Below are 14,800 nucleotides of genomic sequence, written 5' to 3' on the forward strand. Positions count from 1 at the left end.
GGTATTTAAATTTATATAATTACATAAATAAGGACTTTAACAAAATTACCTGATGTGAAATTTATAAACGTATCTCAGATTACCGTCATATATGGATATTCCACCCATAGGCGCCCATACACACGGGCAGGGGGGGGCCGTGGCCACCCCCTAGCTTTTCGGGAAAGAACAAAAATTAAATTTATATTACATAAACGTATTTTTGTCAAAAAATTATTGGATAATTTTGAGAGATAAATTGGAAACAACATATTTATTAATAAAAAAAAATTCTTATATTGGGTAGTTATTAATAGTTTAAGAAAATCTTTGTGTCTGCGACAGTGGTCTATATAGAATGTGCATAATACACATTTCCCACAATCACGGTATGCTATTAACGAAAACATTGAAAGAGATTAGAGGCGTGGGAAACATATATACACTGTAATCGACACCCAAAATTATCAATTAAATGAATCATTTATAATACTGCAAAAAAAAACCATATCAGCAAGAAATCAGATCTCTGACCGATAATCTTTGAGAACTGGTATAAAGTACTAATTATATTTTATATTTCGAAATAAATTCATACTGAAAAATAATTTTTTCAAAATTTATTGAACATAGTCAAATTTTAGTTTGCATAAGTATTTTTTTAGTAAGTAGATTATTTTTAAAGTGTGCATTATGATGAACAGAACAATTTTATTTAAATGAAAAACAGGTGATCTTTCATGATTAATGAGTGTTATATACATGGTGTCCCAAAAGTAGCGGAAAGGTCGAATAATTCGCGAAATGAACATCGGATCGAAAAACTGAAAAATACGTATTCAATAATTTTCAAAAATCTATGCGATGACACTAAACAAGTCCACCACTTCAACCCTTGGGTGTGGAGCGGGGGGTAACTTTAAAATCTTAAATGGAACCCCTAATTTTTGTTGCAGATTTGGATTTTCCTTGTAAAAATAAGCAAATTTTATTCGAGCCATTTTGAGAATTGTGGATACATAGCGCTATAATCGGAAAAAACGGTATATCGTGATACCATAGCAAAATTATAGAAACGGTATAATATCTCGAAAAATATACTTCCAAATAAAAACTAAAAACACGTGTTTAATATTTTTCAAAAATCTATAGAATGACACCAAACAGGATTTTTCATTCCACACTCTGGAGGTGGGGTGAGAGTTAACTTTAAAATCTTAAATAGGAACCCCCGTTTTTTCTTGCAGATTGAGTTTCCTCCTCAAAAATAAGTAACATTTATTCGAACTTTTTTAGAATTGTTGACGGATGGCGCTATATTCGGAAAATGCGATTTATTTGCGCCATCTATCAACGATTCTAAAAATGTTTGGAATATGTGTGCCTTATTTTTCATAAGGATTCTAAATCTGCAAAAATAAAGGGGGCTCCTTTTTAAGATTTTAAAGTAAAAAGTTGGTTCGACACATACTCATGGTTAGTCTGCTCGCCAAAGTTGAAGGGAAGGCTTTGCAAGCATTGTATTCTTTTCAAACGTGTTTTAAAGAGAGGTGCAGCTTTTGAGGTACCCATGACATTTCCATTTAAAAACTTGGTCTAGTGTTTAAATGTACGAATAATTTCTCACAACAGGGTTCAAACTAGGTTTTTTAGGTGGTTTAAACTACAGTAGACTCCCTCTATAACGAGAACTGAAATGGTGGATTAATTATCTCGTTATAAGTAGATCTCGTTATATCAAACAATAATAATATTGAAATGTTTTGATGCCTCTTACGTAGTTTATTAGATGTCGATGGTCAACCTGAACAGTGAACAATATGAGACTTTGCCGCCATAAATTGTAAATTTCCTGTAGTATTCAATATCGGTCGATAAACAGGCAGATGTTTATTACAGGTGGCCGAGTTTATTACGGCACTGGCCTCGATAATAAGACAGATGTTGGGCATTTCTATGTACAGGTAGTTGGGGCATTTATTTATTTATGACCATTACAACGCTAAAAACAGGTAAAAACAAGTATTCTTCGATTTAAATTTTCCTTGTTATAACCAAATATGCCTCGTTATAGAGCGTTATAGTTCAATAGGAATTTCATGGGACACCTAATGTACCTCGTTATAAGCGAAACCTCGCTATATCCGTGTTCGTTATAGAGAGCGTCTACTGTATATATTGTCATCCGAAAAATACAAAATGTAATGTGCAACATCTTCACGTTTGGCCCCCCCCTAAAAATTTTTATATGGGCGCCCTTGATTCCACCTTTAAAAAACACACGCGCTCATTTTTTATCACCTTTGTAACAAAAAATATGTAAATTTAAAAAATCTAATTTTAATATAAAAGCCAGAATTTATGTTAAAGATGTTTTGTATAAATTTAATGTATTGATGGTGCTTTTAAAGGTATTAGAAAATGCCTGCATTTTTTATATTTTGTGTTTTTATTTTCTTTACATCCCAAAAAAACCAAAATGGTGCATTAAACAACATTACCAATATTACTTAAAATATACCTTATTACCAACCATAGACGGATGACACAACCGAGAAGTCCAATCGCCGACCAAACACGGCCTGGACCGACTATCCCAACCACTTTAGAACGCACTCTCTTATTGGGTGACAGAGGTCATGTGACCAGTGCAATGAAGTGCATCATTCTCCTTAACAGCGTTGCCACATTTAGTAGATATCTACTGTTTTGGTATATTTTTGATATTATTTAAAACATTCTAGTAGGCAATGTTTTTTATTAGATGTTTGGTATATTTCAATATTTTGTTATCACTAAAATAAAATTTGCTTTTTAATAGTATTCACCCCATTTCTAAATTAATTTTCAGACATTTTGTTACAATTTCCCAATGTCATTCCGAATGACACCGACAATAAGATTCAGGACGTATGTGTGTGTGTGTGTGTGTGTGTGTGTGTGTGTGTGTGTGTGTGTGTGTGTGTGTGTGTGTGTGTGTGTGTGTGTGTGTGTGTGTGTGTGTGTGTGTGTGTGTGTGTGTGTGTGTGTGTGTGTGTGTGTGTGTGTGTGTGTGTGTGTGTGTGTGTGTGTGTGTGTGTGTGTGTGTGTGTGTGTGTGTGTGTGTGTGTGTGTGTGTGTGTGTGTGTGTGTGTGTGTGTGTGTGTGTGTGTGTGTGTGTGTGTGTGTGTGTGTGTGTGTGTGTGTGTGTGTGTGTGTGTGTGTGTGTGTGTGTGTGTGTGTGTGTGTGTGTGTGTGTGTGTGTGTGTGTGTGTGTGTGTGTGTGTGTGTGTGTGTGTGTGTGTGTGTGTGTGTGTGTGTGTGTGTGTGTGTGTGTGTGTGTGTGTGTGTGTGTGTGTGTGTGTGTGTGTGTGTGTGTGTGTGTGTGTGTGTGTGTGTGTGTGTGTGTGTGTGTGTGTGTGTGTGTGTGTGTGTGTGTGTGTGTGTGTGTGTGTGTGTGTGTGTGTGTGTGTGTGTGTGTGTGTGTGTGTGTGTGTGTGTGTGTGTGTGTGTGTGTGTGTGTGTGTGTGTGTGTGTGTGTGTGTGTGTGTGTGTGTGTGTGTGTGTGTGTGTGTGTGTGTGTGTGTGTGTGTGTGTGTGTGTGTGTGTGTGTGTGTGTGTGTGTGTGTGTGTGTGTGTGTGTGTGTGTGTGTGTGTGTGTGTGTGTGTGTGTGTGTGTGTGTGTGTGTGTGTGTGTGTGTGTGTGTGTGTGTGTGTGTGTGTGTGTGTGTGTGTGTGTGTGTGTGTGTGTGTGTGTGTGTGTGTGTGTGTGTGTGTGTGTGTGTGTGTGTGTGTGTGTGTGTGTGTGTGTGTGTGTGTGTGTGTGTGTGTGTGTGTGTGTGTGTGTGTGTGTGTGTGTGTGTGTGTGTGTGTGTGTGTGTGTGTGTGTGTGTGTGTGTGTGTGTGTGTGTGTGTGTGTGTGTGTGTGTGTGTGTGTGTGTGTGTGTGTGTGTGTGTGTGTGTGTGTGTGTGTGTGTGTGTGTGTGTGTGTGTGTGTGTGTGTGTGTGTGTGTGTGTGTGTGTGTGTGTGTGTGTGTGTGTGTGTGTGTGTGTGTGTGTGTGTGTGTGTGTGTGTGTGTGTGTGTGTGTGTGTGTGTGTGTGTGTGTGTGTGTGTGTGTGTGTGTGTGTGTGTGTGTGTGTGTGTGTGTGTGTGTGTGTGTGTGTGTGTGTGTGTGTGTGTGTGTGTGTGTGTGTGTGTGTGTGTGTGTGTGTGTGTGTGTGTGTGTGTGTGTGTGTGTGTGTGTGTGTGTGTGTGTGTGTGTGTGTGTGTGTGTGTGTGTGTGTGTGTGTGTGTGTGTGTGTGTGTGTGTGTGTGTGTGTGTGTGTGTGTGTGTGTGTGTGTGTGTGTGTGTGTGTGTGTGTGTGTGTGTGTGTGTGTGTGTGTGTGTGTGTATGTGTGTGTGTGTGTGTGTGTGTGTGTATGTGTGAAAAAATGGCTTGGATGCGAGTCCGTTAGCCACAGATTTTTATTTTATTTTTACCTCAATTTATTAGTTTTGTTATATTTATACGTAATCATTTAAGTGAAATATCATTTCACTTTAATATAATCATTTAAGTAAAATACGTATAAATATAACAAAACTAATAAATTGAGGTAAAAATAAAATAAAAATCTGTGGCTAACGGACTCGCATCCAAGCCATTTTTTCACACACACACACACACACACACACAAACGTCCTGAATCTTATTTTCGGTAATGACATTGGGAAATTGTAACAAAATGTCTGAAAATTAATTTAGAAATGGGGTGAATACTATTAAAAAGCAAAAATGGGGTGAATACTATTAAAAAGCAAATTCTATTTTAGTGATAACAAAATATTGAAATATAGGTACCAAACATCTAATAAAAAACATTGCCTACTAGAATTTTTTAAATAATATCAAAAATATACCATTTAAATTTAAATTTAAATTTAAATTTAAATTTAAATTTAAATTTAAATTTAAATTTAAATTTAAATTTAAATTTAAATTTAAATTTAAATTTAAATAATATCAAAAATATATATTCAGGACGTAGATGATGATAATAGATGGAGAGAGAATAGACAAGGCGGAAACGGCGGGTTCGTTGGGAAAATATTCCCATGAGATATTTTTGCATAATCACATTCGTGAGACATCCCAGAATAAGGTTCAAGAAGTCGCCCACGAGAAAAGTGGGCCAATTTTTTTTTAACAATTTTTTTTTAATCAAATTGCAAAAATAAATATTTTGGCCCGGACTAATTTTTTTTTAGATTTTTTGGACCATTCTGGACAAAAAAGGTCTCTTATAATTTTTCTCTAAAGTTGATCTTTTTCGAGTTAGAAGCAAGTTAAAATTTGAAAAACGCGAAAATGGTCATTTTTATGGCCTAATAAGTCGGTCAAAAATTATTATTTTTAAAGTCAGAAAGTGACTAAATCAAAGTTTAAAGTCACCGTTACATGATCCCGAAGAAATCTGTTTCATTAATTTACTACTAAGCTGTTATTTTTAATTAATAACAATGAGTGGTTGTATCGTATTGACGCTGCTGTAAATGTGAGTGCGAGGACTGCTGGAATAGCTTCTCTCTCGCACTCAGCATTTACAGCCCCGCACACGTGAATGGCGCTTATTATTATTACTTAAAAATAACAGCTTAGTAATAAAATAATGACGAAAATTTCTTCAGGATCTTGTAGGGGGGGCTTCAAACTTTGATTTAGTCATATATTGACTTTCATAATAATAACTTTTAACCGAGTTATTAAGCCTTGAAAATCGCCATTTTTCGTTTTTTTCAATTTTAAATTGCTTATAAGTCGAAAACGATCAACTTTAGAGAAAAATTATTAGAGACCTTTTTTGTCCAGAATGGTCCAAAAAATTAAAGGAAAAATTGCTCGGGCCAACAATATTGATTCTGGCAATTTGATTAAAAAAAATTGTTAAAAAAAAATTGGCCCACTTTTCACTTGGGCGACTTCTTGAACCTTATTCTGGGATGTCTCACGAATGTAATTATGCAAAAAAATTTCATGGGAATATTTTTCCCTTCGAACCCGCCGTTTTCGCCTTGTCTAGAAATGAAACTGGTAAATACCAGATCTAAATAAGGAAATCTTCATATAATTGGTTTGGAGAATTTTCAAAATGATTGTAACGCTCGGTTTCATAATCAGTTTTTTAAATTTTAAGTAAGTTGGTACCTCTACCTTTATCACAATTCATATATGGGTAAATGTCAACTTTAAAGTGAACTTTACTTAATGTTTACTTTAAGTTGATTATGAAATCGGGCGATTTTGACAGGTAACCGTTAACACAGATTTTACTGTACCTATTTACAGGGCCTAAAAAGAATCTACTGATTTCTATTGATTTTTTGAAAGCAAAACTACTATCCGCTGCAAGATAATTCGGATGGAATTCAGACAAAATATGTACAAAAAGTACATATTTTGTCGGAGTTTCAGCCAAATTATCTTGCAACGGATAGTACTGAAAGAGTAAGAACTGGCCTGGCAACCCTGTCTAGCAAAGCTGATACAAATCTTATCAAATCTACTGATAAAACAATGGACAATGGAGAAACCAGCTAATAAAAAACAAATAAACAGGTTGTTAAATAAATCGAAAATTTCCAGCAAAATAAAATATAAAATAATAAGAAAAAAGTAAGGTTATAAAGTAAATTCTTTTTTTGCTCCTGAAGTTGCCGTAAACGTGTCACATATCTATAGAACTATACGTAAAGGCCCTGTGGTCGTGAGAGACAACTACCTAGTCGGCCAGAAAACCCATGGGCGTAAATTAGTTTAGCATTATAACGTTTTTAAGTAGTTGCGATTGTTGAAAAAACTTGACTGTGATATGTAGTTGTCACAATAGTAATAACTTAGTTGCCCATATAACTAAAGATATTACTTAATGTTGTAACATCGTAATGTCAGTCGGGTTAGGGGTCGTTGGCCGAAACAACTGAAAATTCTCTCGGGCAACGTTATATACAGTGCATTTGTTTGTACTGACAACCAATGCGTCGAAAAATTGCTACTTGGGTTATAATTAAAACAATATAATAACTGATTAAACTTAGTTTGACGACCAAACTCCTATATGTTGCTGCTTTTTTGCAATAGGTTTTAAGAAATTATATCAAAACAAATTTTGGTTTCTAAATATTATAGAAGGTTTTTAGGATTATATGTATCAATACAAATACATTATTACGCCCTATTCAAAAAATGTTTCTTCACATAATTTCATTTATTATTGTCATATAGTCAGGTAGGTATATTAGAACAAAAAAATATTTTTTCATATGTAATCACCGGGGGACTGCAGACGTTCGGATGCAATTAGTGTCTTTTTTCCAAAGTAACAATTAATAAACTACCTACCTATATTATAACTATCTCACTACACACACTACAGGTACTATTCCCCTGAGCTCGTTATAAGTTTATGTAATTAGTAATTACGTGAATAAAGATTCAACACCAAGACCAGAAAACAAACAAAAAAAATTATTTTTTACCAATTTTTTTACACAACTTTTTTAAGTTTGGATTGCCGCTGGATAACTTTCGGGAGTGTCTACTCAAACAAAAATCCGGCAGAATTCGTAACGAAATTGAAGTTATTATACATTTATTCAATTTTATACAATAAATATATTACAGTATTTGTTGTTTAACCTTTTTGTTCGTAAAACTATTATTTAATCCCCTTTTTTATCTTAATGTTGGATAATTCACTACCTAGTAATTTTAATTATGACATTTCAAAAAAAGAAGACGAAAATTGATATGTTTTGAGGTTGAGGTTAGATAACCATTTTTGGTTAAGTTAAATCCTTTAAATCTTAAATTATTTTTAACTCAAGAAGTGTACTATGCCCTCTGCTATAATGGAATGCCCAGATATTGGTGAATTTGAGGTAGTTTTTCTATCGTATAATATCGTATTAGTAGTTCATTCACTAGGCCTGAAATAACAGTACAATTTTGTTTCCCAAAAAAAGGATCAAATACTTCCTGTAACATAATGTGTAGTACATAATATTCTTAAATGAAAAAGTAGGACATTTTTAAGTATATGTTAAATTCAGGATATTTTGTATTATTTCTACAAATGAATGTTAAGGAAACCAAGTTCATGATTATTTTAAGCAACATTCAGTGGGAAGGCTAGATAACCAGGGAAAACAATTCTTCTTCTACGGCACTATAGCCCAAAAGCTTTGGCCTCCTTTATTTGTTGCCTCCATACACAGATTCCTAAAAGGGCTTGTGCGTCGCTGTTTACCGTGTCTTCCCAGCGCTTTCTTGGCTTTCCAACCGGTCTCTTTCCCTGCATTCTATCATTCAGTGCTCTTTTTGGTAGCCTATCCTCTCCCATTCTTATCACATGCAATGTTGTATTCTAATGAAGTCTGACAGGGGTGTTTCCTTATAAAGTTGATAAAGCTTGTTGTTGGCTCGCCAATAAGGGAAAACAATTAGAAAGAGTGAATAACTACAAATATTTGGGAACCTGGGTAAATGAAAACAATGACCAAGGTAGAGAAATCAGGACAAGAATTGAAATTGCAAGACAAGCATTTATAAAAATGAAAAAAATGTTTGGTAAGCAAGACCTTCCTCTGGAGCTGAGGATAAGAGCTTTAAGATGCTACGTGTTCTAGTTGTTCTTATGTTCTGTTGTATGGATGGAAAGCTGGACACTAAAAGTTAATAATATAAAGAAGTTAGAAACATTTGAGATGTGGTGCTATAGAAGTATTTTGCTACAAATGAAGAAGTGTTAGAAGGCTACAAAAGGACTGTGAGGTCATAAAGAGCATCAAAACAAGAAAGCTGGAATATTTAGGCCACATTACTAGAGGTACGAAATATGAGACATTAAGGCTCATAATGCAAGGTAGAATTAAGGGTAAACGATCTATAGGAAGACGAAAAATTTCCTGGCTGAGGAACCTAAGAGATTGGAATAGTTGCAACTCGATAGATCATTTCAGAGCAGACTCCAATAAGGTATGAATAGCTGATGATAGCCAACATCTGATAGGAGAAGGAAATACAAGAAGAAGTATTATTTTTTCTTATCTCCGTCTTGTTTTCTTCTTAAAGTGCTTGTTTTGATACCTACGGTAATAGTTGTTCCTACTGTTATAAAGAAGTTCATTATTTCATAATGTAATATCTTATTTTGTTTTGTTTTAGGATGCTTTAAAAGCTATGAGAAAACCACATGATTTGATCATAAACACAATAAATACCGTAGTCCCCACAGATTCGTTCCATGTAGATCCTGTTGAGTCTTGTAAAAAACTGTACGAGAGCTTAGAGACTGGTAATAAACAAAGAGAGGATTTCATAAAAAATTGTATTACAGTAACATCAGAACGAGTTAGAAAGATGAAGGAGCAGAGAGATAGTAATGCTAATGATATACAATTATCAAAACAACTTCGAACCGAACAAACTACAGTAAGTTCATGAAAGAGTAGGTTGTACAATTAGTACAGTTTTCTCTTGTTTTTATTGTTTATTTTTCTTGTGTTTATCAAATAAGAAGGACCTCAGTCTTTTACACATCTGTTCTTGGTCTAGGAAAGTTGTGTAGAATCATCATCAATCAGCCAATGATGTCCACTGCTGGACATAGACCTCCCTCAGTTCTTTACACTGGGCCACTTGTAGCCAATTTCCCGCTACTCTTTTTATGTTCTTGGTCCATCTAGTTGGTGGTCGTCCTCAGCTTTTATACTTTCTGGGCCTCCATTCCATGATTCGTCGTGTCGATCGTCCATCTTGTGTTCTAGCTAAGTGCCCTGCCCAATTCTACTTCAGCGTTGTAGCCCTTTCACTAACGGCTTATGTGGAATGATGAAAGCAATTTCCAATGTACCTAAGGTGATTGCTTAACATCTGTAAGACTTTATAGATGAGCGGAACACCCCCAAAAAACACTTATTTCTCGAGATACTGACCATGGACAGGTGAATGGCCAATTTTAGTCATACTGTAAGTTTTTTATGGTGCTGAAAAACGAAAATGAGGTTTGTTTTGAATTTCATGTGGGGGAACATTGTCAAAATCGCAATTTTACCCCAAAAATAAAAAAAATAAAATCACGTTTTTTGCGTTTACCTCGCTACAACTCTGTTCCATTTTAATATTTTTTTCTGAAATTTTTACAATATATAGCTCTAACATTTCTGAAGACAACGGTACCTATTTCAAGCTTTTATTCTTATTCTGATAAAGGTTATGAATTTTTCAAAGGAAAAGGTGCGGATTTGTGCATTGCAAAGTTTAATCACAAAAGTTGTGTGACGAAGTTTAAAATTTAGCTTCTTTATATTTATTCTAAATATTTATGTTAAAATAGAGAGTACAAAGAAGTTTTCTGGTAAGTTTTAGATCAAAATGTTTTATAGAAAAAAAATAGTGCAACTTTTAATGTCGACATTAGAAATCCCTAATATAACGCTTATTTTTCGAGATACTGACCATGGGTGGTGAATGGCTAATTTTGGTCTTAGATTATGTTTTTTACCATTTTACGGTGATGAAAACGAAAATGAAATTTATTTTAAATTTTAGGTGGGGAATATCGTCAAAATTGCAATTTACCCTAAAAATAAAAAAATGAAATTACGTTTTTTTGCGTTTACCTCGCTACAACTCTGGTCCGTTTTAATATTTTTTTCTAAAGTTTGTACACTATATAGGGTGAGGCAGATAACTGGCGTATTAGAATTATCTCGAGAACTAAAGGCAACAGAATCATGAAAATTGGATTAAAGCGGTTTTAAAGGATGATCTATTAAATGAAAATATTTTCATCTCTTCTCAACTTCCGGTTATACTGGAAGTTGCTTATAACTTAGTTTTTTTAAATAGGACACCCTGTATATTTTTACATTTTTAAATTCTCCTCAATATCTTCTTTTTTAAAATATGTGGTTTTGTAATATTATACAGGATATTTTAAAAGATATTTACGTTTTTTTATTAATTTCGTAGCATATTCACACCCTGTAAAATTGTAATAATTTGACATTAAAAACTCTGCTTACGTTCAAGTGATTTTTAATATAGTCTACTATTGTTAAGAATCATTAGTATAGCTAATTTTAAAATTTTAGTCTTAAATGGAACACCCTGTATTTTAGTATTGTAATAAAATGATATTTTATGGTACTTTTTTATTTTATAAGTATTCCCTATACCTAATTGCTTTAATTTGTAAGTTATTGGTGATTCAAGCTAAACATTAATTGCAACAAAAAATACGTAAAATTTTATTAGGTTGGCCGTGAAAAAATTCAGTCACAAATAATTTTTCGGAAATAAATACATATTAATCTAGTCTAGACCGATCCTTAAAATTACCAATAATGATTGAGCTATCAAAATACCTACGTAGTTAAGATTGTTGGTGTGATTAACAATTAAGCACAAATTAAAGCAGTTATGTAAAGGGAATGCTTAAGAAATAAAAAAGTACCATAAAATATCATTTCATTACAATACTAAAATACAGGGTGTTCCATTTAAGATAACTCAGAAAATACTCATTCCAAGTTTCGACCAACCCTGTATACTGAAATTAAAAATTTAGCTATACTAATGATTCTTAACAATAGTAGACTATATTAAAAATCATTTGAACGTAAGTAGAGTTTTAGATGTCAAACTACTACAATTCTACAGGGTGTGAATGTTGCTACGAAATTAATAAATAAACGCAATTATCTTTTAAAATACCCTGTATAACATTACAAAACCTCATATTTTAAGAAAGAAGACATCGAAGAGAATCCAAAAATCTAAAAATATACAGGGTGTCCTATTTAAAAAGACGAAGTTATAAGCAACTTCCGGTATAACCGGAAGTAGCAAATAGATGAAAATATTTTCATTAAATAGATGACTCTTCAAAACCCCTTAATTCAAATTTTCATTATTCTGTTGCCTTTAGTTCTCGAGATATTTCTAATAGGCCCTTTATTTGCCTCACCCTGTATATCGCTTACTTTTTTGAAGACAATGGTTTCTGCTTTAAACTTTTAGTCTTATTCTAGTAAAAGTTATGAATCTTTTAAAGTACAAGGTGCAGATTCGTGAATTGCAAAGTTTAATCGCACAATTTGACTGACAAAATTTGAAATATAGATTTTAAATTGAATTCTTTTTTAAAACATGAGTACAAAGAAGTTATCTGTTTGTCATTATGTGCGAAGATCGTCTAACTAAACAGATTAACCTTTTGACATTTTTAACTATGTAAATCAAATTATTTTGATTTTGAATTGAAATGATTTAGAATTGAAAAAATACAACAAAACATAGAGTAAGAAAACAATATATTAGGTGAATATTGATAGAAATTTTGATGGTAATCAAATTATGTAAATAAAAGTATTACATACTACTTATGTATTTTGGTAGGTTCAAGGTAGGTATCGGAGCCCGTATAACGACTAATAAATTTCGCAATCACTTGCGTCGTGCAAAGTGGCTATGTTCAAATATCATAACAAAATTTGATCAACTATTTATAAAACACTTACCAGTGAAAGATTCTTTAGCTTTGAATAAGCGAGATCTGCGGCACTCATATCTACTAGTCACAGTTTGATGAGCTTTATAATATGAAAACTATTTAAAAAGGCAGTATAACCATTAACTAACTTTTTGTTTGTTGTTTCTCTTCCTACAAATTTTAAAACGCAACAAGCATACATTATAACCAAACCACAGTCCCACAGCTGTCATATTGGATAATTTTTGTCATGTCATTTGAACATCCAATCAGAACAAAGTTATAATGCGCATGCGCCCGGTCGCTAGGTTTTACCATATAAAATTTCACCGTCATTACGCCCGTAAAGAAGTATAACTTCAAAAAAAAAATAAACTGTATCCTATGCCTTTTTGATATAAAATTCAATAGTATCATTTACATAGCTAATTATCAGTTATTTCTTTCTTAGTGATTGTTTTTAATGTTTTTCTTTGATTTTTTTAGCTCAGAGTCCTTCAAGTAGAGTTAACAGTAGAAGATTTAATAAGACAGCGAACTGCCAAAGTATTTAACGAAAAATGCAGGAAGTACTATAAACCATTGTGATGTTTATATAGGATTCAAAAACCTCATAAAAGTAGTTTTCATATTTGCGATTTAGATTGTCTTTTCAATTTTATACAATAGTTGTTAAATAAATGATGAAATTGTTTTTATCTATGAGGCTATCAGAGCAACAGTAGCCTAAGCACAAAAACGAAGTTTTGGGATAAATGCAATTTTTACATTCGTATTTCCATTATGTTAATGGGATGGCGCTACAAATTATGTATTGTCAATGCTCAATTTGTGTCTTAGGCCACTTTTGCTCTGAAAGCCTCATTTTTTTTGTGGAAAATTTTCTTAGTCTCTACAAATCAACTGCTCAGTTTCTACTCAATTTGGTGTTATTGTGGAAACTATTTTTTATGTGGGATCACGGTAGACAGAGACCGGTATGCCTAAACGCACACTAGCTAAGGAGTGACGTCACGTGAGAAGCAAAGTTTCTATTAGAATACTAACGCTTGCCCTGTTAGTCGGTTAATCTATATAAATAAAAATGAATGTTTGTATGTATGTATGTATGTTCCGTATAGACTCGCAAACTATGCATTTGATCGTATGATGACCTTAATCAAAGTTGTTGTGCATGAACCCGGGATGGTTTCTGAAGTGGTACGGTCTACCTAAGTGAAAAGGGGGCTTGCCCCCCCCCCCATTTTTTTTTAAATTTTTTTTTCTTAATTTTATACGACGTAGAACCAAAATGTACATACAATCCTAAATTTTCACTTTTTTATCTTCAACCGTTATTTTTTAATAGCCATTTAAATATTTATACATCTATATATACAAAATTCTCTTTCGCAGTGTTTGTTGCCATACTGCTCCGAAACTACTTTGCCGATTTTTATGAAATTTGGCAATTATACTCCTTGCTGAATTCGCTAACCAACGGTATATAAATCGTCTCTAGCTCAATTAGTTTCCGAGATAACAAAACGAGCCCGTAGGACAACACGAGAGCACGAGAGACGACATTATAAGCACACGAGAAGAATGAGCTAGAATTGTACTAACACCCGTGAAATTATGAAGTTTTTAATTTTTCGATTACTATTTTTAATGTACAAAAAATATTTCAAAATTTTGCCGAAGTACCATGTCTCTGGTATAATAATCAAAATTTTGTCGGAGGCGCATATCTGGTATAATCAAAATTTTGGCGGATGCTTTTGGTGGAGGCGTATCTCTGGTATAATAATCAAAATTTTGGCGAAGGCGTGTATCTCTGCTACAATAATAATTTTTTCCCCAAAAAACTGGCGCAAGAACACTTCGCTCTCTGTCTCAATAGGTCCGTCCGTCAGTTTACTCTTCTTAATGCTTTTAAAATTTTATCAAAATACAGAAGCATAAAATCAAAAGCTATTGTTGATCAAAAAATTTTTCTATAAAATATTTTGTAGAACACCTACGTTTTTTAGAGTTATACAATTATTACAGAGAAAAGCAACTGCCGAAAGGCCACATTTACTCGAAGTCAATTGCTCGAATAAAAAAGAAAATTGTATATCTAAAATATTTATTCACAATAGTAGAAAATATAGACATAAGAAAGATAGTATAATAGAACAAATTATATGATATTCCACGTATATAATCGTATATTAATTTATGCTGAAAACATCTTTATTATAAATCTTAAATATGTTTGAGCTTTGGAAATATAAGAAAAATAACGGCAGAAATTTATTTCCGCTCTAGAACAAGAACAAAAA

At 33.3% G+C, this 14,800-nt stretch overlaps 1 protein-coding gene across 1 annotated transcript; it reads left to right on the forward strand.

Moving 5' to 3' along the window:
- Positions 1-7,731: 7,731 nt before the first annotated feature.
- LOC114324887 (protein MIX23) lies at positions 7,732-13,188 on the forward strand. The gene is made up of 3 exons (XM_028272785.2): positions 7,732-7,878; positions 9,164-9,430; positions 12,981-13,188. Exons 1-3 carry the CDS (start codon positions 7,834-7,836, stop codon positions 13,080-13,082), a joined length of 414 nt encoding a protein of 137 aa, XP_028128586.1. The 5' UTR covers positions 7,732-7,833; the 3' UTR covers positions 13,083-13,188.
- Positions 13,189-14,800: the final 1,612 nt, after the last annotated feature.

This window comes from Diabrotica virgifera, chromosome 9, assembly GCF_917563875.1.
Source record: "Diabrotica virgifera virgifera chromosome 9, PGI_DIABVI_V3a".
Taxonomy (NCBI): Eukaryota; Metazoa; Arthropoda; class Insecta; order Coleoptera; family Chrysomelidae; genus Diabrotica; species Diabrotica virgifera.